This window comes from Quercus robur, chromosome 12, assembly GCF_932294415.1.
Source record: "Quercus robur chromosome 12, dhQueRobu3.1, whole genome shotgun sequence".
NCBI lineage: Eukaryota > Viridiplantae > Streptophyta > Magnoliopsida > Fagales > Fagaceae > Quercus > Quercus robur.
The window spans coordinates 32,952,550-32,979,391 of NC_065545.1; the positions used below are offsets into that span (position 1 = coordinate 32,952,550).

The 26,842-nt window shown below is 35.4% G+C and overlaps 1 protein-coding gene across 2 annotated transcripts; it reads left to right on the plus strand.

Annotated features, from left to right (window-relative positions):
* Positions 1–13,496: 13,496 nt before the first annotated feature.
* Positions 13,497–26,629, plus strand: LOC126708855 (asparagine--tRNA ligase, chloroplastic/mitochondrial). Of its 2 annotated transcripts, XM_050408830.1 has the most exons (15): positions 13,499–13,986; positions 14,172–14,240; positions 16,031–16,141; positions 17,455–17,559; positions 17,719–17,856; positions 18,938–19,018; positions 19,813–19,890; positions 19,983–20,051; positions 20,148–20,222; positions 20,377–20,460; positions 20,615–20,701; positions 21,729–21,824; positions 21,941–22,015; positions 25,293–25,419; positions 26,023–26,629. In XM_050408830.1, the coding sequence occupies exons 1-15, from the start codon at positions 13,564–13,566 to the stop codon at positions 26,136–26,138; spliced, it is 1,734 nt and encodes a 577-aa protein (XP_050264787.1). In that variant the 5' UTR covers positions 13,499–13,563; the 3' UTR covers positions 26,139–26,629. The 2 variants fall into 2 exon arrangements, with proteins under 2 accessions (XP_050264788.1, XP_050264787.1); XM_050408831.1 differs by lacking the exon at positions 26,023–26,629 and having other exon boundaries at positions 13,497–13,986; positions 25,268–25,391.
* Positions 26,630–26,842: the final 213 nt, after the last annotated feature.

The following is a 26,842-nucleotide window of genomic DNA, read 5'->3' on the forward strand; positions in this document are numbered from 1 at the left end:
AAACCCCGGCCAGCCTCCGAATTTGTTTCTAGTTTAATGACTAACTAATTTCTTTTTTATTTTGAAAACTTTGTAATCTGCTGGTAGTTTGAACCTGTTGAACGCCTATATGAAATTCTTTTCTTCCTCTTTCCTTTTGGTTACTTGTTAGTTGCCCTTGTCGATACTTACTATTGTTTATGATTTTTGAACTAATTATCTTAACACATATGAATGGTTGTGCATGTGATATATTTAGAATCATGTTTCAGAACGTTAGCTTACCCGCACCTATAGAGCCTTGAACTCATGTCTGAACCTCATTCAATGGAGATATAGGCATCATCCGAGATGTCACGTGTACTGTTAGGTCCTGCTTAGTATCCAGATTTCTTTGAAGTAGTTGGTTTCCCCATAGGTTTGAGTCCGAGGACCATGCAATACCTTGGTTCTGTCCAAAACTCAGTTTTTCAGTAGTTGGTTTCCCTATAGGTTTGAGTCCGGGGACCATGCAACAACTTGGTTCTGTCCAAAACTTGATTTTTAAGTAGTTGGTTTCCCCATAGGTTTGAGTCCGAGGACCATGCAATACCTTGGTTCTGTCCAAAACTTGATTTTTAAGTAGTTGGTTTCCCCATAGGTTTGAGTCCGAGGACCATGCAATACCTTGGTTCTGTCCAAAACTTGATTTTTAAGTAGTTGGTTTCCCCATAGGTTTAAGTCCGAGGACCATGCAATATCTTGGTTCTGTCCAAAACTTGATTTTTAAGTAGTTGGTTTCCCCATAGGTTTGAGTCGGAGGACCATGCAATACCTTGTTTCTGTCCAAAACTTGATTTTTAAGTAGTTGGTTTCCCCATAGGTTTGAGTCCGAGGACCATGCAACACCTTGGTTCTGTCCAAAACTTGATTTTTAAATAGTTGGTTTCCCCATAGGTTTGAGTCCGAGGACCATGCAATACCTTGGTTCTGTCCAAAACTTGATTTTTAAGTAGTTGGTTTCCCCATAGGTTTGAGTCCGAGGACCATACAATACCTTGGTTCTGTCCAAAACTTGATTTTTAAGTAGTTGGTTTCCCCATAGGTTTGACTCTGAGGACCATGCAATACCTTGGTTCTGTCCAAAACTTGAGTTTTAAGTAGTTGGTTTCCCCATAGGTTTGAGTCCGAGGACCATGCAATACCTTGGTTCTGTCCAAAACTTGATTTTTAAGTAGTTGGGGGAATTAACCCCTCGGCTATGGCGTGGGACCTTGGTTTAGGGGGATTAGCTCCTCGGCCAAGCCCTTAGAACCAACCGTGCTGCTGACGCTACGAAGCGCAGCCCCTAGTGAAGAAACGTAGCCCCTAATGGAACTTTACGCTAGAACACTACATCCGGCTATTGGAAATGATGTGAGGGATTGTCTCAACCCACCATCTGTGCCAAGACACAAGTTTTTCCCACAGACGGCGCCAATTGTAAGGGCACGATTCGTAACGACCCCAAGATAATACTGGGCTCGTACGTAAAGAGGGCCCAAACAATATCATTTGTAGAGCGTGGGTTTGAAAGGCTAGGTCTTGGTCACCGGACGGTGGTTTGTCGTGGTGTTCATACAGAATTAAATTATGTTCGCTCGAGGAGTCTTTCTCTTGGAGGCGGACTGGGAGGCTCTGGCTCTTGGCCATTTTTCCCAGCCCCTTTTTAGGTGCATCAACCCTCACATTATATAACCCTTCTTGGTTGATCTTAGCCCTCCACTTGTTGATCAGGCAGGTGCCTACTTCAATACCCGTCCCATCAGCTGTCCCCCCTTACTTTTTGTTAGTTGCGATGATCGAAGTCACCCTGTCCAGGCGTCTTTTCTCATTAATATGGTTAGGACGTTGGCGGGTGCATTTAATGCGGAGGGGACGTATTTACCTTGAACCAGTTTTGCACCGTACCCCCACGTGGGTCCCATTCTACTTGCCTCTTCTTCAGGGGGCTTTTTGGGGGCAGCCTTTAAAGGGATGTTGCTCTTTCCTTTGAAGTCTTGGAGTGCCGAGGACAGGGTCATCCTCGGTTGTTCCCCTCGACACTTCGACCTTTCCCTATTCGTCCTTGGCAAATACCCTCCTTGGCACGAGCCCCGGGCCCTAGTAGAGCGTGGGCCGGATCATAAGTTCTCTGGCCCCACAATAACCATTTGGAAAATGTTAAAACTATATCAATAGTTTGTAAAAATGTTATAAAATAATTTGTGTCTGTAGTATTACTCTTTTATAAAATGTCTTTTGAAAAATGTCTTTCCATTTTGATTGATTGTTCCCATGCAAAACGTAGTTAAACTTGTAAAATAATTTATTTTAGTAGACAATAAAATTTTATATAAAAAGTTGTAAAATATTTTACTTTTAAAAACTTAGCAAAATATTTTACAAAAACACATGGTGACTCTCTCCCTTTCCCCATATGGTAGCTAGGTAGATAATTTAGTGGTCGAAGATGCCGTTCTAGTGGCGATCACTAACAGTCCAATGACTAGAGCCAGTACCGTTCTAGCCTTCTAGCTGCCAATTTCAACAATTCGGCCACCAAACATCTAGCACCAATGACTTCAGTGGCTGAGCTACCAATTTTGGTGGTTTGTTTGGAAATTTTTACATATCGCATCAAACACCTAAAAATATTTTACTTTTAAAACAAACAAAGCAACACAACAATCACGCGTAAGGATTTCCATGTAGTGGTAAAGGAATTTGTAATGGTATTATATATTTTTGGGGAAAATGCATATTTATTTTGGTCCCTTGTGTTTACAAATTATATTTTAGTTTTTGAGATTTCCAAAAATGTCGTGACCTAAACAATAATGAAAAAAGAAAAAAGAAAAAAAAAAGTAGCATTTAATAATCCACATAAAAAAATGAATAACCAAAAAACTCAGCATTTTTTCAGAAATAACTATAAAATGCAAACTATTTTGTTAGTTAGCAAACTATTGAAACAATTTAGATATCTAACAATTCGAGCATGTTGGGGTCGATTTTGGGCTATTTGTACTCGACTTCCTGTTGCACCAGCAGCTGACGTGGATTGTCCACGTATTACGGGTAAGGAAATCGAGTCCAGTGGACTCAAGTTTTGTGTATGGAAATCAAGTCCACTGGACTCAAGTTCCTGGTGTGGTTCCACCACAATGTTGCAGCACGTGGATGTAAATCGAGTAAGTTAGACTCGATTTCTACTAAAGGAAATTGACTCTACTGGACTCGATATTCTATTAATGGCCACCACCCCTCCACATGTCGCATGTGGGTCCCAGTTGGGACCTTTTTTCCCCCTTACACGTCTCACTCAGTCTCTTTATCTCAACTCTCACACCCTCTCTTCACTCTCACTCACAACTTTCCTCAACTCTCACACAATAATCTTGACAACACTCTCTCACAGGTAATGTTTTTACAATATTAGGAATATTTTTTGTTAATTAATACTGTGGTTATTTGCTAGGTTTTTTTTTTTAAAGAAAAAATTAGAACATATTAGGAAAATTTTTGTTTTTAGTGTAAATATTGTGATTAATTTATTTGCTAGTATATTGTGATTAGTTTATTTGTTAGTATATTGTGATTATTTGCTAGTTTTATTTTTAAAAAAAATATTATGAGTAATTATTGGGAACATTTAGTACTAAATATTGTGATTAATGTTATTACAATATATTGAGATTTTTTTTTTGTTAATGTATATTGTGATTAAATCATTTGCTAAGTTTTTAAAAAAAAATTAATATTGTGATTTATTGGGAATATTTACTACCAAATATTGTGATTAATTATGTTATTACAACATATTGGGAATATTTGTTTATTTTTTGTTAGTGTAAATATTGTGATTAAATTATTTGCTAGGTTTTAAAAAAAAAATTAATATTGTGATTAATTATTGGGAATATTTAGTACAAAATATTGTGATTAATTATGTTATTACAACATATTGGGAATATTCGTTTTTTTTTTTTTTTTTTTGTTAGTGTAAATATTGTGATTAATAAAATGCTAGGTTTTAAAAAAAAATAATATTGTGATTAATTATTGGGAGTATTTAGTTCTAAATATTGTGATCAATTGTTAGGAATATTTAGTACTTTTAGGTCTTTATCATAGATATGAAATGGATTATGAGTTTGATACCTAAGATAGTATTTGTAGTCTTTTTAGCATAAATTATTTCAAGATATATTTGTTTAAGATTTGTAATAGAGATTCCAATGGATAACTAGTTGGTATAATATTTTTGTTCATCATAACTTATTTGAATGGGTTTTGAAAGTCATGGCCCTAGAATGATTTGGAATTTTAAAAGAATATGAAATTGGTAATGACTATTTTTGTATGCGACCTGAGGTGAGTATATGCAAATTTGGTTGAGGTTAGTATTGTTGGCATTTCATACGCAAAGTTTTTGTGATTGATATTGATTGAGAGTTATAAATTTGTCACTAACACAATTGCACTTGATGATCTATAGGTTGACAATGGTCCATATAAATATATACTATGGTGGACCGCTTAGTAATGCCAACCCTTATGACGGATTCCCATTTTAAAGTTCGGGTATCCAGTGCTATTATATGATGATACGCCGTAAGCTAAAGACCCTAAATGATTTGAAAGTAAAAATTATGGAAGAGCTGCAAGTGAACAGTGCTTTGCATGACATACATATTACTTTTTGTTCTCCACATGAAGTCCTCAATCAATGCATTAATTACAGATATATGGCAATAACAGAAGACAAACATGTGAATATCATGTTTAACAAGATGCAGAAATAGGAATAAGTAGCAGATTTTGAGTTGTACGTCACTTTGGAGTCGCGTGTAGAAGTCGGCGTAGAGAAAATTGTACAAACAACTACATCTCTACAGTTTGTAGTCCTAGATGATTGATGCACCACATTGGGAGGCTATACACCCCCTTTTCAAGAGACACCAACAACAATTGAGAGCAAACCTGGCAATAGATATGAAGATCAATTTTGTACACATCAAGGTGAATTCTCTACACTTCCAGTAGTTGAAGATGAAGAGAGAGACTATGTTGATCATGCTACCATTAATGGTAAAGATCTTGGTGATAGAGATGAGTACAAAAAGAGGATTGAGCGAGACAAGTTTGACAGGGGTGTTGATGACCATGAAATTACTCACAATCCTTATGTTGATGATATGGCTAAATGTGATGAAGATGATGCGAACGCTACTATTAGAGTTCAACATGTTACAAATACTCCCCCTGTTTATGAACCTCCTGCCTCATCATTTTATTCAAATACTTGGGAAAATATAGTTGATCCTGAAGTTTTTCAGCAAGCATTTACTTCTTCTTGGAAAGAGGACATGCCTTTTAGTATAGGGTTGATTTTTGCGAATAAAGAAGTGGTGAAACGTGCACTAACAATTTATGCCGCAAAGCATAATAGAAACTATATGACTAGTAGGTCGACCAAAAATAGACCGTCTGTGAAATGCGTGGATGAGTCATGCAAGTTGTATGTTGGGGCAGTCGTGAAGCCTAAACTCGGACTATGGATGGTCACATCTTATGGGAGTCCTTACAGTTGTATGCCTTTTAGCACGGCCTTTAATGGTAGAATGATGGATTGTAATTTTCTTACAGCAGAATTTGTGCCAACGTTGCAAGAAAATTACACGGCCACAATTGATCACCTCAGAGACTTCATTAAAGCGAAGTATTATGGACATAAGCTTTCTTACTATAAGATATGGGATGTGAAACAAAAGGCTATTGCAAAGATATTCGGGACTTGGGAAGAGTCTTACCAAAGGTTGAGAAAGTTATTGTTGGCATACTTCGATCAAGAAATTGGCACCCGGTACTGGTATCACACCATACCCAGGGACGAGTTCGGTGATTCAATATTGCGCTATGTATTTCGGGCTTTCGCTCCATGCATTGAAGGATTCAGACATTGTAAGCCAATGATCAGTATTGATGGAACCCATTTGAAAAGAAAGGTCGAACCAATTACAATAATAAGAAGTGCAGCGGTAGTGTGGTCGACGAACCTCCAAGTCACCCTATCGTACCAACGAAAGTATGGATGAGCAGGCGACATATCACCCTCTAATCGTGCTCCATGACATAGTAATTGTGCTCAACTATTCCATACTTGGATATGGCTTCTATGTTTGTCCCTCCAATTCACTTTGGTCTTCCCCCTCAGGTATATTTTGTGAAGGGTGTCGTCAGTATTAACATTTGGGGGCGTTTCTTGTACCATCCCAAATTGACGAACAACAAGGTCCGGTATATGTTTCTTTACTAGCCAAAAACATACAAGAGGTACCCTCGCCGTCCACACGTCCCTTCCTGCAACACAGAACGCAGGCAGGTGGCCTAATTCAACTTCATATGGTTGCCACACCACCTGAAATAGCCAAATAAAAGGGTGGCACATTATAGAATGTTTCGTTATTTTTTACTATGAGCTATTTTACAGTTATAACAGTATACAATAGTCATAAACAATAGAAGGAACACAATTTGGGTACCTGGTTGGGATGCATAGAATCTAGAAGCTGCCGGTACCGGACCAGACAAATTTTGACGGAGCTATTCTTTGTGCTCACAACCCACGCGATCCTACAATTAAGAAAGAAGGAGTGAATATCTACCAATTATGCAATCTAATAAAAAAGAAAAATGACTTGTATGCTGATGGAAGCTGAAAAAAATCCTACTGTTTATTTTTCTTTCAAATAGTACTACTATACTACAAAAGCATCCTTAGTTGTAGAATAATACTTGAATAATGCTAAGTTTAGTTTTTTATCAACTTAAGTAGTTGGGACAAGTAGGTCTAGACTTCTTTATCCGAAGACATAAATTTAATTGGAGAGAGAGAGCGAGAGAGAGAAAAAGTATAATAAATTCTTTTTTTGTTCATCATTCAATGATCATAATTTTGTTGGCACGCTAGCTCACAAAATAATGATTACTTCTTATAGACTAGCAAGAGTGAAAAAAAAAAACTTTATTTTAATTCTTTTCCTTATCAATAGTTGTGGAATTCAATTAATTTTTTTTCCTATGCTATTTATCCACAAAACTCAGCAAAATTATTCCAGCAAAAGGATGAGTTATGAAAGAAATAAAAAAGAAGAAGAAATTGAAAGAAAGAATCTAATTAGCAAAAACTAAAACCGAGAGAGAGATACAAGCTTTGTATCATATATATGGCCCATTCTTCCTACAATATTCTAATTGAGAATTTCTCATTTATGAAGCATTGTATCGTATATAGTTGAAAGGAAAAATTAATAAGATACAAGCTTCATTATCTCAAATTAGATAGCACTGGAATAGTTAATACTTGGAATTGAGAATTTGAAGTAATCAACAACAATAAATGATGGGTAATCGTAAATTTAACATTACATACCACTAAGTTTATACCAATAAATGATTATCTAAACATATGATTAGTGGTAGAGTTAGAAATTAATAACACTTGTATTATATATCAATTATAACATATGACCTCAGTGGTTGTAAAACAATATATAAAAATAAATAAAAATCTTATTAATTTTCAAAATTTGAGGAATATCAAGGTTAAAATTTTATTTTCTATACCTAACAATGTGTCATGTCATTTAAAATTATGGATCTATTTCCAATAGAGAGAATCAGTCAAGGAAGAGACTTACTTAATGGACAACGGAGAAAGTGGTAATGGTGGGCCATATGCATCATCTAGTGGGAGGTCCATCTTTGGGCACAAAAAATGGAATCTGAACCATGCCTAATATTGAACCAGTATTAAGGCCCCACTAATTTGACTAGCACCTTTGTTGGTTGCCCTGCATAACTCTCTGTACAACCGCCCAAAGCAAGCGCTCCCCCAACTGTACCGAGGTGGATTGCGAGGGTTCGTCAATATCTACAACCACATCGTATGCACCCTATCGCCAGACTTGTCGGCGAAAATTGTGTCTGCCAGGAGTGCTAGAATATAACACCGTGTATACTGATGCACAACATCCTCTGCTGCACCATCGGGCAACCCTTGGTCTACTTTTTGAAGTAGCTGGTTAATCTGGATTCGTTGTCCTTGAAGCACCACACCGTTGAAGCACCACACCAAGCAAATTTTGAGATTCAGTAACCCAAGTCTTGTCAATTGTTCCAACAATTGCCTCACCATCGATTGGAATCCCCAAAAGAACCTCCACATCTTGTAATGTGATTGTCGTCTCACCATGTGGCAGGTGAAAGGTGTGGGTTTCAGGCCACCATCGCTCAACGAAGGCCGTTATCAAGTTATGATCAATCTCTCTAGATGGGGTTCTATGCAGCCCCTCTAATCTAACTCTCTTGATAATGTCGAGGACACGATCATCCACCATTGGGCGTCATTTTTAGAACTCATCATTATGACCACGGCATTTCAGTGCCCCCGGATCCTGCACATGATAGAACCATGGTGATGAGATGCAATATGCCATAACCTTTGTATATATGATTGTAGCTATTGATCCCAAAAAATAAAAATAAAGCGGTTATCAAGGGAAATTAAAATATCATCCAAAAAAAAAAAAAAAAAAAAGCAACAACAGGAGAAAAATAAAAGGATGCAATGCACTTGATACATTTGTTTTTAGCCGTTTATCCTACTACTTATGCCGTGCAGGCTAGTGTAAACATTGCCATAATAGCAATCCAACCCATTACCCACCATATTTACAACGAATAAATACATCAAAATTTGATTCTCTCTGGCTCTCACAATTCAGTGTCTTTAATTATCTAAGTGTAACCTTTATGTAAGGGTGTGCAACAGTTAACCAATCTAACTCAACCCAACTAATGGGCATGACTATGCATTCAAAGCTAGTAATACCATTGACAAACTTAGAATTTTAGAAAAGGAAAAAAAAAATCAATATAATGTAAAAGGATAAGAAGAGAATATTCAGTAGGTGGTCGGTTTTAATTTTACCTCGCCTTCCCAAATAGCGCACGATCGATGTTCTTTTAGAAACCTTAACTTTGAATCCTCCATGGGACCAGGACTGAACTCATCAGGGATCTCAGTAGCAACGGCAGCCATACTGCACGAAGTTTAGGAAGTCAAGAGTAATATCAATATATAGCCTAATTTCTTGCACAAACGATAAGTATGACAATCAACCACAGGGAATAAATATACATATAAAAAACTCAATATGCTGCCAAAAACTCAGTATGAACTAAATTAATTAAGCCTTCTACATTTCTCTATTTTCATTCAAATGTGTTTTGAGGAGTTAGAGTAATACTCTAACAAATCAAGAACGTTGCTTATTAAGCTTGCAGAAGCATTCAAAATCCTTTTTCATTTTCTTTACAATATTCTTGACACCCCACATGCTGGGGTGTCATAAATAATAGTAGTTTGTGGTAACATTGTCATAAAATAAGCTGCCTTTTCATATGAGTCAATACTTGAATCAAGATGGAGTGGTCCTTGAAATCAAAGTATGACCACCATAAAATAAATAAATAAATAACAGCTATACATAACTTTGTACAAAACTCTTTCGTGTGCAAATGATGAATCATAGTACAAGCATACCATTCAAACTGAGCATAATGTATTAATAAAATAAGAAAGATAACTTTTAATTTTTTTGATAACTGATAAGTTACACAAATTCAGTGGGTTTTACTCTTAAACCCACAACCTTAACCTCCTTCATGATCTCACAAGGGGAATGGGGCAGAGCTTATTATCAAAACATTACAGTTTTTTGGTTTTCATAAAAATCTGTACAGGAAATTTCAACTATGATTTTAATATAGATGATCATAACAACAACAATAATAGGAAGACTATCACCATATGCAAACATATAATTATGTTCACTGTTTGTGTGACAAAATCTATCAAGTACAATGCATGCTTATAGAAAATCATCCATGACCAATAAACAAAAAATGTATTGATTACGAAAGTATTATTTACGATGAAGATTTCAGATTCAGTACATCATTTTAATGGTTGAAACTTTTTAAAAACTAATCAATATATTTCTCCACTGACAAGCCAAGTTAACTTTCTGAATTTGGTAGTATTTCATAATCATACTTTTCTTACAAAAATAGTGTCTAGAACCCTAAAATATTGTCCATATCAATTGTTACTAAACAATAACCCAATAAAGTGCATTACTTAAAAGGTAATTACAATTATTCTATTTGAAATCCCATTCCATTTCTTGGCACTCATGATATACAAGATTCTAAGCCACCTAAAAAGTATAGCTTTCAGAGAGAGAGAGTATACTGATATATGAATGCTCACCAACTTCCATTGCAGCATGATACTGGTACTCCCCTCATCACATTCACACCTCCACTATAGGCTCATCACAATCAAAGTGGTTTTGTTATGAATGCCTATCTACAATCACTGGGGACCACTTTCATTGGGTGGGTTTTTTCCATTTCCAATGAAACGTAATTAATACTACAAAATTTCAAGCCAAAAAAAAAGCCTATTGTGTAACAAGAACGCATATATGATGTATCTAAAGCAAACCCAAAAAAAAGAAATACATCTGGAGCATTAATAAATAAAAAAATTATTTAGATCTAATCAAAGCAAGTAGATTGAGAAGGGGTACCTACCTTCAGATTGAGGTTGAGCAGTGGTGCGAGGTTTGAAGAGTGAGGTTGAGTAGTGGTGCGACGCGAGGTTTGAGTGAGAGTGAGGGTTTGAAGAGTGAAGAGGTTGAGCAGTTAGTGCAAGGTTTGAAGAGTGAAAGTGAGAGGAATTGGAGTGGCGCGAGGTTTGAAGAGTGAGAGTGAGGGTTTGAAGAGTGAGAGACTGAGGACTGGTGTTTAGGTTTGGGTTTGAAGAGTGAGAGAGACTATGAGGACCGGTGAGTGATCTATTGTGAGGATCAGTGTGGGCTTTAAGACTCAGAGTGGCGCGGTGTGAGGTTTGAGTGAGAGTGAGGACCGGTGTTTGGGTTTGAGTGTATTTGGGTTTGAAGAGTGAGAAAGAGACTGTGAAGACCGATATGGGGTTTGAGTGTGAGTGATCTGTTGTGAGGACCGGTGTGGGTTTGAGACTCGGAGTGGCGCGGTGCGAGGCAATGTGAGAGTGACGACCGGTGTTTGGGTTTGAAGAGTGAGAGATAGGACCGGTGTGGGTTTGAGTGTAAGTGACTGTTGTGAGGTGTGTAGGAGTGTAAATATCTGCTCGTGTTTGAATTCGGTGACGTGGCTGAACAAAATGTCCTCTGGGCTCGAGTTCCATGAACAAAAAATGAGCCCTTTGGGCTCAATTTCCATTAACAAAAACCGAGTCCTTTGGGCTCGAGTTCCATTAACAAAAACCGAGTCCTCTGGGCTCGAGTTCCATGAACAAAAACCGAGTATTTTGTACTCAATTTCTATGAACAAAAACCGAGTCTATTAGACTCGATTTTAGGCCTACGTGGACACTTTGTCCAGCTCAGTTGTTGACACAATAGGAAAACCGAGTACAATATACTCGATTTTATAACCCCAAAATCGAGTCCTCTGGACTCGATTTGTTAGAAACCAAAATAGTTTCAAACCTTAGCTAACTAATAATATAGTTTGGGTTTTATAGTTATTAAAAATAAAAAATAAAAAAACTCAATCCCATTTATTTTCTTTCATTTTCTTGCCAAAAGCCTTATTGCTTAACTATTTGGCACCTTATGGGGTTTCCAACGAACATCTAGCCATCTAGGGTTTAAAACTTCAAATCCCCCTACCCAACTAGATGTATAAAAAAATGCATATTTGAACCAGTAAATATAATACAAGTTGATAAACTATTCAAATTACAATTAGCTATCAGTAAGATACAAAGTTGTATGTATAATAGTAAGTCTCAATATATTTGTCGTAAACACAATACCAAGAAACAATTGCTCTCAAATGAAATTATTTGGGAGAACATAAACTTGAAACTAGAAACTCATCTCTCCCTACCATCGAAACCCTGCATCCTTATTGATTTCAATATTAAAGCCAAAACCAACAAAGCGTTTCACTCTCAAAATGATGTTATTGTATTCGCTTCATGTGAGAGTTTCGGAATGTGTCTGTGGAGCTTGCAATGTTTCTTGTAAAAAAGCCTTAACTTGCAGTGTTGCTTCTCTAACACTGTTGAGACCTCTCTCAGGATTTAAATTTGTTTTGAGACTCAAATTTGCTTTGAGCTTTGAGACGTGCCTATTCAAATAAAATGTTTTGGTTTTCTCTTTTTTATTAGAAAATGAGACGATTTTTTAAATACGTGACAATGAAATGTAAATGAATCAAATCATTCACAAACAACTCAGACTTAATTTAATAAAACCATTCATTTTGTTTATTTATAAATAAGTCAAATTTGATCCATAGTTTAAGAATTGTTTAATAAATGAGTTAAGCCCAAAAAATAAAAACCATGAACATGTTCATGAATAATAAGGCTTGATAAAATAAAAATAAAACAATGTGAGCTTAAGCTCATTTATAGATTGGTAATAAGCTTGACATGAGTTTGAAAAATAAACTTATATCTTACTAAAAGCTTTCAATTAATTGAGAGTTAGGAGCAATTGTCCAAACCAAATGAGCTTAATAATATGTTTAATATAAGTTTGATATTGAGCTTAAGTTTAAGCTTGATATTAAGCTCAAGTTTGAACATTTTGACATGCTTGAGTTTGAACATTTTTTTTATTTGATATGAAAGTTTGAACATTATTTATAGACTTGGTTCGAATTTGAACTTCAAACTGAGCTTAGACATTTAACTTTTGTTATCCAGTCGAGTTCAAATATTCAACATTGACAAATTTCAGTTCATTTCCAACCTAATATAGATTATTATTTGGGTGGACTTGCGCAACAAAGCCACATGGTCCTCCTACAGGACTTTTTTTTTTTTTTTTTTTTAATTTTTCTTTTAAATATCAACTAAATTACATTGTTATCCTTAAAATTAGAGATTGTTTTTTATTTTTCTTTTATGTTAAAGAAATGTTAAATCTATAATATTTTTTGTGGGTTCCAGTTAGCTCAACTGGTAAAATCTTTGATGGTTGAATAAGAGATCTGGGGTTCAATCTCCGCCTACACCAAAAACTGATTGTTGTATTGATCTAATGATAAAGAGTAATCATTAGGAGCAGACGCTATAAGTTGAAACTCTCTAAAAAATCTATAATATTTTTCATAATAAATCACTTGTGGTAAGTTGTTATTGGTTCTAATTTGAATCTACAACTTAAATTACTTTTTTACCTACTCATAATAACAAATAATAACCTACTATTTAGATTTATTGTAAAAATATTGTGGAGAAAACATTTATGAGGGTGAATAGCGTAATATATTCCGTTTTTTTTTTTTTTTTTTTGGGGGTGTGCTTTGCTTTTTAGTTTTTACTTTCATTTTTATTTTTGCCCATGGAAAAAGGAGAAAAAGAAACACCCGCAACGGATATAAGCGAGTCCCTATATTCTGTTTTATCGCTAGTGGGCACTAGGAACTAGCAAGACCAAGAAAAACCCAAAGCCAATGGCTGCTGCTATAGCACCGGCCACCCCTCTCCGCCTTAAACCCTACTCAGCCCTTCGCTATCTCTCACTCTACTCCAAACCAAAACCAAAATCAAACCCCAACTCACTCCCCTTCCCGCCATTTCTTCTCCGGCCACCCCCATTCGCCGGCGCCGGAGTGGTCCTCCCTCGCCGGAGATTCTTCTCTACTATTGTCTCCGGAACTCTCCAATCCGGCGAAGCCGTAGAGAAGACGAAACCGGAATTCTCCGAAAAGTGGAGAGGCGAGGCGGGAGAGAAAATCGGAGAGTTCAGGAAGAAGTTGAGAGTTTCGGATATAAAGCACGGTCCTGATGAAGGATTGGGCCGGGTCGGGCAGACCCTGGTCGTGACAGGCTGGGTCCGGACTCTTCGGGTTCAAAGCAGTGTTACGTTCATTGAGGTAGTAACAACAGTCATTGTGTAATTTTAGTTATAATCAGAGGCTCTGTTTGGTTCACGAGAAAATGTGGGAAAAGGAAATGAAATCAGAGATAGATTATACTATACTATCTTTTTTTTATTTTTTATTTTATAAACTGAATGTATAGTTTATTAATGTGAATACGTGTTAATTGTGAAATATAGGTCAATGATGGTTCCTGCCTTTCAAACATGCAATGTGTGATAGACTCAGATGCTGAAGGTTATGATCAGGTATGTATGTGAGCAAAATGCATGTGAGTGTATGTGTTTACGTGGATGAAATTTATAAATTGATTCTTTTAGAATTGTTGTCTAAACAATAATTTGTTACTATTAATATTTGAATTTGGGAAATGGTAAAAACTGTAAAAATTCCGTGACAATTATTAGACGAAAAAGAGTACACATAAACATTGTTATTAGATGAATCGGGAAGAATCTTCTAAGTTACATATGTTATACAGGGTTTCAGTTTTCTTTTTGTACTTGATTTTTTTTTTTTTCAAAAAAGTTATTGTCATCAGTAAGATTTATATAACTTGGTTCAATTCATTGATAAAGCAAATAAATATCTACATAATCTGACATAAACGTAAAATCACATGAAAAGATTACAAGCTTGCATTTTTTTAGCGAAATTTTAGATGAATAATTTTTGTTATATAAAAAGGGAGTAGAGGGATCCAATAGAAGGGTCATCTATGGTGTGAGAAGAGGGTGTACGATGAATTGAAAAAGAACCTGATGAGGACAAGGAAGAGCTCAAGGAAAAAGAAGATTAAATATACAAAGATTCAAGAATTGTGGTCTAGTTTTAATGTCGGACCTTTTTAGCACCTTTGATAGGTCATTTTAATTATTAGTATTGAGTCTTTTAAGTTGAGAAGCTGCTGGATCAGTTTTAATTAAGTTCTATTAGAATAAGGGCAATTTGGTAATTTCCAGAAATCTGGAAAGGGCTGTCCTTGGCCGTACCAAAGGCCCATGAGTTTTATTTTATGTTTGCGAATTATTAAGTCTTTTATTTAATTATTATTAGTATTTCTATTCATTCTAGGAATAGGTTATTTAGAGTCCAAGTCCTACTAGGAAAAGGATAACTATAGCATCTATATAAAGGCTCTTTTTTAGTCATGTTATTTCAGAATATTTTTGATTAATAAAATTCAGCAGCTTATTTTAAGCTTGTTTGTGTGATGCAAACTTCTCAGAGGTGTGATGCCAAGGAACCTTGACTAGTGTTTTATTTATGTTATTTTCTGTTTATCCCCTGTTTCAGCCCCAAACAGCCGTCAACATTCATACTTTTTCTAACCTAAACTCTTAAACAATAATCCTTATTCAAGAATTCATCAAGAAACCTAGTATAGTGCTGAACTTCTTAACGGTCCTGCATCAGAACCCCCCTACCCCCCAAGAAAAAAGAAAAGAAAAGAAAGAGAGGAGAGAAACACGAATTAAAAATTTACTATTCACATTGATAAAAAAAAACTAGCCACAAGCACTGACAAAAGAAATAAATTCCTTTCTTAAAATAAAAACTATAAGATTTGTTAGAAGAGGTAATGGATATGAGTGGTGTAAGGGCATGAAAAAGATGCCAACAAGCATTAGCTCAATTGGCACCTCCTCCCCTTGCAAGTGCTAGGTGGTGGGTGAGATCGTGGGTTCAAGACATGCTACGTGTAAAAATATTTGCAATGTGTACCTATGATTGTTTCGTGAAGTGTTTCTTCAATTAGACTTTGGGCTAAATTTTGAATTTTCAAAGCCTCAATGTGTTCTGAAATTGAATTGCTATTATGACAGCCTGAAGAATGCCTCTTAAAACACTAAATTATATTGTTTGTACATAATCTATACTGTGCAAAGCAAGTATTCTCCCTTTTTTTGAAGTTTATTTTTGTTGCTAGAGTATAAAATTATTTATTAGATATGTGTTTATCCTGATTTATGCATATCATCCCTGGCATATCTAGTTTTCATTATGTCTGTTTTCAAGCTCTGGAGCTAATTGATAGGTTGAAGCTGGATTGATAACAACTGGTGCATCAATATGGGTGCAAGGGACATTGGTGCCCAGCCAAGGTTCAAAGCAAAAGGTGGAATTGAAGGTCAAGAAAATTGTAGTGGTTAGTATTTCTTGTCATTCTTAATTAGGGAAACTGCGGCACCTTTGCAATGTCATAGTGTCGTCCTACTACATATGCGCTTGCAATGAAATCTTTTGTACTTTTACTTAAAAAACCTGCAATAATTCACAATTTGATATTTAGCATGCCCATACATTATATGTTTGTGGGAGCATTCATGTGCGTGTGTGAAAATCGAAAGAGAAAAAAGGACGGTTAGGATTTGGCTCACATGTTTCTGTCTCCTAAAGCCTTGTACTTTTGCTTTTAAGTATAACTCATGATGAAATTTATGTCTTCAGGTAAGTTTAGAAACTTTTCATATGCTTTGTGGGGTGGGGGGAGAAAAAGGTAACTATTTCATGTGTAGTGCGCCTTGTTGATGGTTCTCTATTTGAAGCATCTGAACATTTGAATCTCCAAAGACTGTGCGTCAAAATATTATACTGGGCCCCTATTGCTCTTATTGTCTTCTTTGTCTGATTCATACATATTTTGGACATATTCTTGGCCATTAGGTTGTTCCTGTTAAATTTTTAATGCTGGATATTCATGTCATGTGAAAATTAGTCCTAGTGTTGCTACATCAAAGAGAAGAATTGATTGTATTGAACCTGGATCTAACTAAAAACACTGTTGTCATCTAATTTCCTCCAGCTATGTGTGTTGTGCTTTGGATTATAAGTTTGGAAAAGCTTTCTGTCATCTTGATGGTGATTTGTTACCTTCGTTTTTCTTTTATTGGATTCGTAAGTCATACATACAGTCAGTTGGTTTTGATCCCAGGAACTTACCCACTATCAATTCTTATGGAAAAAGTACCATTTGAGCCAAAACTCATTAGCGTTTCTTGCCTTCATTTTTATATTGAATAAAATGTTTTACCCAATTCTGCCATGCTAATTCTTCTGTGTATCCCACTTGTATTAGTTACACATTAATGCATATCCTCTCTGATCTCTGAACATAGCAAAGTGAAGAGGGGAAATTTTAAACTTCAGAATAAAGAAAAAAGCAGAGAAGTGGTGTCCATCCTTGAAAACAATCTATATGACTGAGAGATTAGGAAAAAATAGGTGTTGGGTAAAACAAATATATTGTATGCTTCTGCCAAGAGCTTTGTAGCTTAGTGGCATTGCTTGGTCTCCTTTATGAGAAGAATCAGAGTTTCAATTCCCCCCTCCTGCAGTTATTGTAACAACTGAGTTTTATATATATACATATATATATATATATATAAAAGGTAAATTGTATGCTTCTAGTAGCTGGTTTGTCAAAAAATTTGCATTGACATATGAATGTCCTGTCTTTAGGTTGGGAAGAGTGATCCTTCCTATCCAATCCAAAAGAAAAGGGTCAGCAGAGAATTTTTGAGAACAAAAGCTCATCTCCGTCCGAGAACAAATACTTTTGGTGCGGTATGGTTTTGCTTCTTGTTTACCATTGTTTGCTATTTTGTAGCAAATGATTTCATGTCAAGTCCCGGCTTTTTGTTTTTGTTTTTTCCTTCAAAGCAATGACGTGGCTTTTTTCTTTTGAGTTATGTCTTCTTGTGTATTGGTATGTGCTGGTTTTAGGTTGCAAGGGTGAGGAATGCATTGGCCTTTGCAACGCATAAATTTTTCCAAGAAAATGGGTTTGTCTGGGTTTCAAGTCCTATTATTACAGCTTCAGATTGTGAAGGAGCGGGCGAGCAGTTTTGTGTAACTACTTTGGTATGCACTGTTGCTTAAAATAATTTCTCCTATATAGTAATGTTTATTGCATTTTATGTTTTTATAAGGCATTATATTTGTTTTTTAAATAAAGTTTATTCTTTTTGTAAAGCTGAAAAAATAAATTCAATATATGCTTTTGGTAATTTGGGACATCCCAGAGGGAGCCCATGGTCCGAACCCGGATTCCCTCTATGGGGAACCGGAGGGGTCTGCTGTGCTGAGCCAAGAGGCTTGTGGACAAGTCAGTATGACCTTAAGTTCAGCTATTCTTAGTTTCCCCTCCCTTTATGTTACTCATGATAGGTAACATGAAGCTTGTTTGTCAAGAGGACAGTTTCTTCTTCTAAGCCTAATTCGTGTACTTTGCTTCCTCATTTACTTGTTTGCTAGTGTCTTTCTGTGGAGATGTTGTTTAATAATTTTATACATAGTTAGAATTTTGAATAAAACATCCTGGTGCAATGTATTATTTCAGCCTATTGTATGCAAGCCTAACAATAAGCATGTTTGTCAACAAGCCAAGAGGCTTGTGGACAAGTCAGTATGACCTTAAGTTCACCTATTCTTAGTTTCCCCTCCCTTTATGTTACTCATGATAGGTAACATGAAGCTTGTTTGTCAGGAGGACAATAAGAAGCCTAATTCGTGTACTTTGCTTCCTCATTTACTTGTTTGCTAGCGTCTTTCTGTGGAGTCATTGTTTAATAATTTTATACATGGTTAGAATTTTGAATAAAACATCCTGGTGCAATGTATTATTTCAGCCTATTGTATGCAAGCCTAACATGAAGCATGTTTGTCAAGTGGACAATTTCTTATTTTAAGCCTAATTTGTGTACTTTGCTTCCTCATTTACTCGTTTGCTAGCGTCTTTCTGTGGAGACATTGTTTAATAATTTTATACATAGTTAGAATTTTGAATAAAACATCCTGGTGCAAGGTATTATTTCAGCTTATTGTAAGCAAGACCATTATTTATTAGGAGTAAAATTTGATCTTATAATGCTGCCATTTCATTTAATTGTGCTCTAAACCTCTCTGTGCTTCTGTAAATATATAATCTTTGTTCAATTAACAGATACCAAGCTCTGGAGAAGTTGTTGATTCTCCTGTGGATGCTGTTCCAAAGACAAAGGATGGGCTAATTGATTGGTCACAGGTGAGTCAGATTCATTTCCAAACTCTTTTCAAGTTACTTGTGAATAGCAATTTAGTGATTTTTGCATGGATTTTTAATTCTTGGTTGTAATGTGCATGGTAACCTGCTCAAAGAACCATGTTTGAACTTTGAATCTTCAGGCATTCTTTATATTGTATCATATATTAAGGTTGAAATGATTTTTTGGTGTTCAAGATTGTCTGTTTTTCTTTCTAAGATTGTAACAAGCGTAACCATTTTTTTGGGAAAATAGTCTATGCAAATATGTGGTCCACTTGTGATGCAGTAAGGAGAACGTAGATCTAGTGTAGATCTTATATGATCCAGCCAAAAGTACCACATTTCAAGTAAATTGGCAATTACAGAGAGTTTAGGAAGAAATCCCAGCAATAAAACAAGATTATAGCAATGAGAAGATAATTGGATTGAATTTCAGATAATAGAATATCAATTTCTAGGCTCAAAAGAGCTCCAAAATTATTCAGATCTGAAATTTCTTAAATTAGATGAGAAATTTCTGCCCAAAATGACTCGAAAGAGACTATTTATATTAGCTTTTAGTTACCCTAGAATCCTAGCCTTTCATATTTCATAGAGAAATTAGATCCTATTCAATTTCATTAAAAGTTTCATTCTAGTGACGTGACCTTTTAAAGTACTATAGACATAGTAATGACAAAACATAATGCGGGGAAATAAAATACTAGTCTTGTAATAGCTATGGGCTAGACTAGCTTTAGGCTTAGATGCTCCTGCACTTACTTGATTGATTTTCATGTTATTTTTTGTCTCAGGACTTTTTCGGGAAACCAGCATTTTTGACTGTCTCAGGCCAACTTAATGCTGAAACCTATGCTACTGCTCTTTCTGATGTAAATCTTTTCCTCTCATGCTTGTTCTTATTCTTAATATCCATTTGGCAATGAACAAATTATAAATACTTATTATAAATAACTTTGACCAGGTGTATACATTTGGTCCCACATTTCGAGCAGAAAATTCTAACACTTCTAGGCACTTGGCTGAGTTTTGGGTATGTGTTCTTTGCTCTTTCATTTCAATGTAGTTCTTCCTGTTTTATGTATTTTGGAACAGTATGTCTTACAAATTCTTTTTCTCCTTGCTTAAGATGATTGAACCTGAACTTGCATTTGCTGATCTGAATGATGACATGGCTTGTGCAACTGCTTATCTCCAGTACGTAGTATGTTATCTTTCATAACTATTGCCAATTCAACATTATTATTAAATTAGACTATATTCTGGCAAGCTTATGCGTGCAGAGAGTAGATAGTTCTTGTGAGGCATCCTTCTTGTCAGATTTTAGAGTAACATGTACTTTCATTTTATGCTTGAAGGTGAGATATGTCCTCGAAAATTGCAAGGAAGACATGGATTTTTTCAATACTTGGATCGAGAAAGGAATTGTTGATCGGTTGAATGTATGAACTCTAAGTGTAACTTATTCTTAATCCTTTCCTTTGTGTATTCAATCCTTAAACCCCCCGTTTCCTCACTCCTTATTTTTCTTATCTGATCTGCACAAATATTATCTCGCATCCTGATTTTGTGCAAATAATTTTGTCTGATAAACAGGATGTGGCTGAGAAAGAATTTGTGCAGTTGACTTACACTGATGCAATTGAACTTCTACTAAGAGCAAATAAGAAGTTTGAATTCCCGGTACTACCTATTAGTCTTGCTATTTAAACTATTCCCATACTATTGCAAATTCACTTAACTGTGTTCAAAGGCAGAAAATTATAGCACTTATCAAAAAAGAAAAGGGCAGGAAATTATACCTTGTAAAGTATTATTGCTCCTGGATGGACTTGTCATGATAAATTTAAAGAATGTTACAAAGCTTATTTGATCAAATCAATTGTATTTTGTTCTCCTTTTTTTCACCTCACTAAAGGAAGCAACTTCAATGTCTCAGACTGACTGTTTCTGTATTGATTGTCTCTTTTAAGTCAGAATTAACTTACTACAAATTTGCAAGGGCTTTTTTTTTGTGTGTGTGTGTGTGTGTGTGTGGATACATTTTAAGTGGGGAAGACATCTCTATTGGAAACACTAGGAAATCCCATTTGACCTAAAATTCGTTAGCTGCAAGGGCAGTCTTTAGTAACTTGTAATTTGTTGTTTTCTGCTGGAAATATTTGTGCTACTACTGCAACAATTCCTTTTTCTATCCTGTTGAGTTGGAAGATATTTATATACTACCAAACCTTAAATAGTGATAGAAAGTTGTCATAGACTTATGCTTCAACCAAATTTGCTCCTTATGTCTTGCATTATACATAACTTGCTTTAATGTATTACAATAAGAACTTGATATTTGAATCAAAGGGTGTGCAGTACTACTTAGCTTCATCATTGGATCGTTACTTTCTGATCTTTGGAAATATGCTGCTTGAGGCATATGAATGATGAAAGATCTCCTCTCTCTCTGAATGCTGAAAGGATCACTCATTGCAGGAGAACCTAGCACAATTTAATAAGATGACGCTTCACTAGGAAAACCTAAGAAGATTATTTGTTTAGTTATATATATATATATATATATTAAATCTGTTGTTAATGTTCTCCGCTGCAACATTTTGTTATTTCTCACTATATGGCTTTCACAGTGCTTTAATTATCTGCTGTGTAGTTCTGAATCTTTTATTTCAAATCCTTCTTTTTTATTTTTATTTTTTCTTTCCAGGTGAAGTGGGGATGTGATTTGCAGAGTGAGCATGAACGATACATAACTGAAGAGGCATATGGTGGATGCCCTGTTATAATAAGAGACTATCCTAAGGCATTAGCCCTCTCACTTTCTTCCACTCTTTCCTCTTCCACGCTTCACTAGGCAAGCTGAGGTTTATTTCCATAGCTGGATCTAATACTTTGAAGTTATTTGATGTAAAATCTCAGGAGATTAAAGCATTCTATATGCGGCAAAATGACGATGGAAAGACTGTTGCAGCAATGGATATGTTGGTTCCTCGGGTAATTACCAAATTTCCCATTTTATTCCTATTGTTAATTTAAAAAAGTTAGATTCAGTCTAAAAGTTGTGACTTGCGATTTATTGGTACTTTTTAAACAAGTAGTCTTTCAAGTTTCAAATTTACAAAGAATAGAATATTGAGGCTTAAATGTTTGATGCTTCTGTAGCTGATATGCTGTGTTATTTTCTAGCAACAGCTACTGATTCAAGAAAATAATCTTTGTGAATGTACCTTCTAAAATAGAATGCTCTCTCTCTCTCTCTCTCTCTCTCTCCCCTTGACCACAAATCTTTTATTTGTACGAGCCTTTGGATTAGGCATAATACTTCCGGTGCTGTTGAGGTTTGACCCTTTTCACTTTTCTGATAAAAATTCTCTAAATTAAAAAATTACTGTACTTCAGCATGTGAAAATAGTATATTCTTGAACTACTCCCAGGAAAAAAACCACCAGCCCATTGTTCTTGGAGAATTTGTCATCTTCTCCCCCCATAAGATAAAAAGGATAGAGGGTGTGGTCATAGGTTCAATCTTACACAGGTGTATGTGTTTTATTTACCTATCAATAAATAAACATTTCTATTTTCTTTGTTGTTAAATGCACACTTTCAATAATTATAACCTATCTTCTTTCGCACTTTCAGTACAATGAAACAAGGATCTTTTGCATATAAGAAGTCTCCCTCAATTATTTTTAGATAACTGAAAAGACAGAGCCGTCTATATTCTAGGATATTGTTATGTTTGAATGTATATGGACTCTCTTTGCCTATCAAAAAAAGTATGTGGAATCTCTTTGCATAGGAAAAACAGTATAAGGACTTCTAAAAAATATAGGGACTAGAGATTATTTTACCCTCTTTTAAGGATACAATGTACATAAAAAATGCTAGTGGCCTTTGGGGCCAAATGGCACCCTAACCCCCTTAAATTGTATGGGGTGGTGGATGAGGGTGGGGATGGGGTTCAAATCCCTAGGGTGCGTGAGTATTTGCCTAGTGAAAAAAAGGTACATTATAAATATTTAGTTTTAAATTATGGAAAAAAAATGCAAAAACACCCATGAACTTACGGTTAAAGTCAAACTGACCCCCTGATATTCTAATTTGAAATTTTAGAGCCCTAAGGCATGAGAAATGACCCAATTAGTTCTGTGAAAATTCCGAGCTGGACTGGACATGCTGAATAAAATAATTATTTCAAATAAAATTTAGTGAAAAATTCGTTTGATTTTTTCCCCTTTCTTTTTATTTTCTCTCTTGTTGCCACTCAATCACCACCATAATCCCATACAAGTCCATTACCCAATCTTGTCACCATCAATCCAACCCCAACTTTTACCCCATAGTTGATTCTTCAAGGGTTGACTCATTGGTGGGGCCTAGCCATTGCGATTTGGTGTGGGTATGCCCCGCAGTTTTGGTCTGGTGGTAGCAGTAGGATTTTGGGTTTTTTATGAATGGGGTTTTCGGCTGATAGAAGTGGAGGTTTGATCTGTTTGGGGCAATGTGGGTGGCGTCATGGTTAACATTTTGGTGGATGGACTGTTGGCTGCATGTACCAATATTTTAGAGCAACAATTGCAAGCTGTATCGGACCTTGCCTTGGCATGTACAGAGGAAGATCCATACAGAAGGCCAACAATGGTAGATGTCACTAAAGAACTTAAACTGATTGAGAGGTATGTTACATGATTAATTATTTTCTTTGTTCATCCAAGTTCTTTTCCAACCACCAAATGTTAGACGTTTTTTTACCAAAAGGATATGGACTCATGTGATGCTGTTATGCTCGGAAGATAATAGGCTATTGGCATGAGATTTGAAAGGGAGAAGTTTCTATAATGGATTTTTCTCATATTTGGTAAAAACGATTCTCTAATGGATTTGGTATATTCCAAACCTCCCTTTGCTAGACGCACTGACTGTGAGATTGCTTCTGAATAGCAATGGTGAATTTAGTGGTCGATCTTATTATGAACATTTGAGAAATTCTAGCAGGAAGTTTTTTTCATGGAGATTCCTAAAAAAATGTGTCATTCTTTTCGAGGACAACAGTGTTGAATAGAATTTTGACTATAGACAAATTTACCTATATACTGTTGGTCATAAGGTCAACAGCAAATCAAGGCATCATCTTCTGCTTCAATATTCAGTTGCTCAAAATTTTTGGTCCTCTGATTTTTTAGTTTTTGGGATGCAGTGGGTGATTCCTCAAAAAGTGATTGATGTATATTGTTGTTGGAGGAAAGGGTTGTATGGGACAAACATGAATGGTATAACATGGATTGTGAACCGAGTCTTATGTGGGTGATTTGGAGGGAGTGAAATAGACGAACATTTGAGGTTGGGGAGAAATCTTTTTGTTGACCTTGAGTGTAGTTTTTGCATGTCATATTTGAGTGGTATACTATGTTGGGGGGGGGGGGGGGGGGTTTCTTTTAATATTTTAGTTGAGGTCACAGATCATTTAAGCCTACGTTTTTAATTCTTTATGGAGCTCTATCTTTTGAGCTTTCTTAATTCTTAATAAAAGATTCTTTGTTACTTATCAGAAAAGAGGAATAAGAAAAAAATTCAAATTAATTTTTATGAAATTTTTACTCTAAAATGATTTTTTTGTTAAAAATGAATCACTTTCTGTCCACCCCAATTAATGGAAGTGAGACAGAATGACCAATTTGGTAATTTCCCTAACCTTAAGGGTTTAAAATTTCATATTAGGATTGGAGATGGTTAGGCGAATTTTAACCATAAGGTCATGAGTGTTTTGCACTTTTTCCCGTAAATGATTTAACCATTATATATATATAAAAAAATAAAAATAAATAAATAAAAAGTTGTCTTCATTTAAAGTTGATTGGAGAAGGTGAACTAAGGCTTTATTGATGTGTCTTATTAGCCTTCTTCACATTACAAGTCTCCCTTTATATGATATATGTTTAGGTGTTTGGGGCATAAAAATGCTATATGTAAAATCAATCAGTAAGACAAATAACAGTTTTTAGTACAAACCCATGAATGCTTTGTGAACAGCAAGCAATGTGGTCAAGGCATCCAGGTGACGGCTAGGTGAGGTTTGTACCATGTGATTTTATGTTAGCAATTATATTTTATTTTCTACATCAATCTTGAAAAGTGAAAAATAGTGATTGAGCTTAAGTAAGTCTTCTGTCTTTGCTGTGCTTATATGAATTTTGTTGGTGTTATCCTTGTTGAATATCTTTGTTTGAAATTTTTTGTTGTTGTCAGCATTGTTATTGAATATCTTTGTCAGGTTGGTGAACTTATTGGTGGAAGCCAAAGGGAAGAAAGGCTTGAATATTTGGAAACTCGCTTAGATGACTTAAAGCTGGATAAGGATACCTACTGGTGGTATCTTGATTTGCGTCGTTATGGTTCAGGTCAGGAATTCTTCTGTTTAAAATTGAGAAATTCTCTTTATGTTGGTGACTTCTTATATTGATGCACTTCCTCTCTTTAAGTTGAAAATGAAACATAATTTATTCGGGGCAATCTAGAGGTGTGGCTTTGCTAATGGTGGTGGATCCTCTGTCATATTACTGCCATTTGCATGACCTAAAGAGTCTCATCTGTGGAAGAACCACATACAAGATTCATTATTTGGGAATGAGAGCAGAAAGGAAAGTGGGTGCATTTGTTTGGCTGCAATAGAAAATTAAGAGAATCGTGGCTAGGCTGCTTTATTAATGTTTCTCACTTTGCTGCAGACATACACCTAATGTAGTCCAAATAAGCAAGTACATTTTTATTTGGATCACATGGGCAGACAATCTGAGCTCTGATCATAAGAAATCTCAACTAACTAGTGTAGTTGAAGAGCGAGAATAATATTATAGTTACAGCTCTTATTCATGACACTGTTGACAGACTTAAATTTTATAGGGTTAAAAAATGGTTAAAGAAGAATATACACCATTTCTTTTTAAAAGGTAGTTACTTCTATGCTTTGTTGTAATGGTGTACTTTCATCTCTTGTTTGCCAGTTCCTCATGCGGGATTTGGATTGGGCTTTGAAAGGCTTGTGCAATTTGCTACAGGAATAGAGAATATAAGAGACACAATCCCTTTCCCTCGGACGCCTGGTTCAGCTGAATTTTAATGGTGAAGTTGTGCATTTTTTTTTGTTCTCTTATTGTAGTCAACCTCAGCATCATTTTTTTACCTGTCCTGCTCCTCATCTCCTTAAGTAAATTTAATTTGAATCACCTTCTCTGTGTAACACTTACGTGCATCAAAACTTCAAACTATATAGGAAGGCTACCAAAATTGGAAAAAGAAAAAGAAAAAAAAGAAAAAGATTTAAGACTGGTTTGTTGCTTCCCTTGAAGCAAGAAGCATAACCTTTATGTAAAGAATTAAAATCTGTAAATGATCCATGTTGAAAAACAAAGCTTTTGACCTCCTAGAGACAAACAAATATTAGATACCATTTTGGGTATTTTCTTAATATTTGTATTTATGCTTTTCCATGGAATCCTTGGTCTTTCTCATAGATATCAAAGGGTTGGATTGATCTTTTGTACTTCTATATAGTTATTTGACCGAAGTTCTGTTGATTTATAATTTTATTGCTTACCGGCCTTTTGCTTACTGTCGTGTGTTTTGATTTATTATTTTATTGCTCAATGCAATGTGGTTTATAGTAGATGCTTTTGGTTTTTTCTAATATATTAGACCCGCGTTTACTCTTGTCTGCATTTAACAACCTTTATGAAATACAATTTACATTTCTCATCTTCAGAAGCAAAAATGAGAATCCCCAATTCGGAGTATTCTCATTCTATAATGCGATTCTCGTTTCCC

Bases quoted from the DNA above. Each gene is read 5' to 3' on its own strand.
- LOC126708855 (XM_050408830.1), top strand. From the start codon at position 13,564: ATGGCTGCTGCTATAGCACCGGCCACCCCTCTCCGCCTTAAACCCTAC. The intron at 20,702-21,728 runs GTACTACCTATT...TTTTCTTTCCAG, and splicing joins ATAAGAAGTTTGAATTCCCG to GTGAAGTGGGGATGTGATTT. The intron at 22,016-25,292 runs GTAATTACCAAA...TATCTTTGTCAG, and splicing joins TGGATATGTTGGTTCCTCGG to GTTGGTGAACTTATTGGTGG.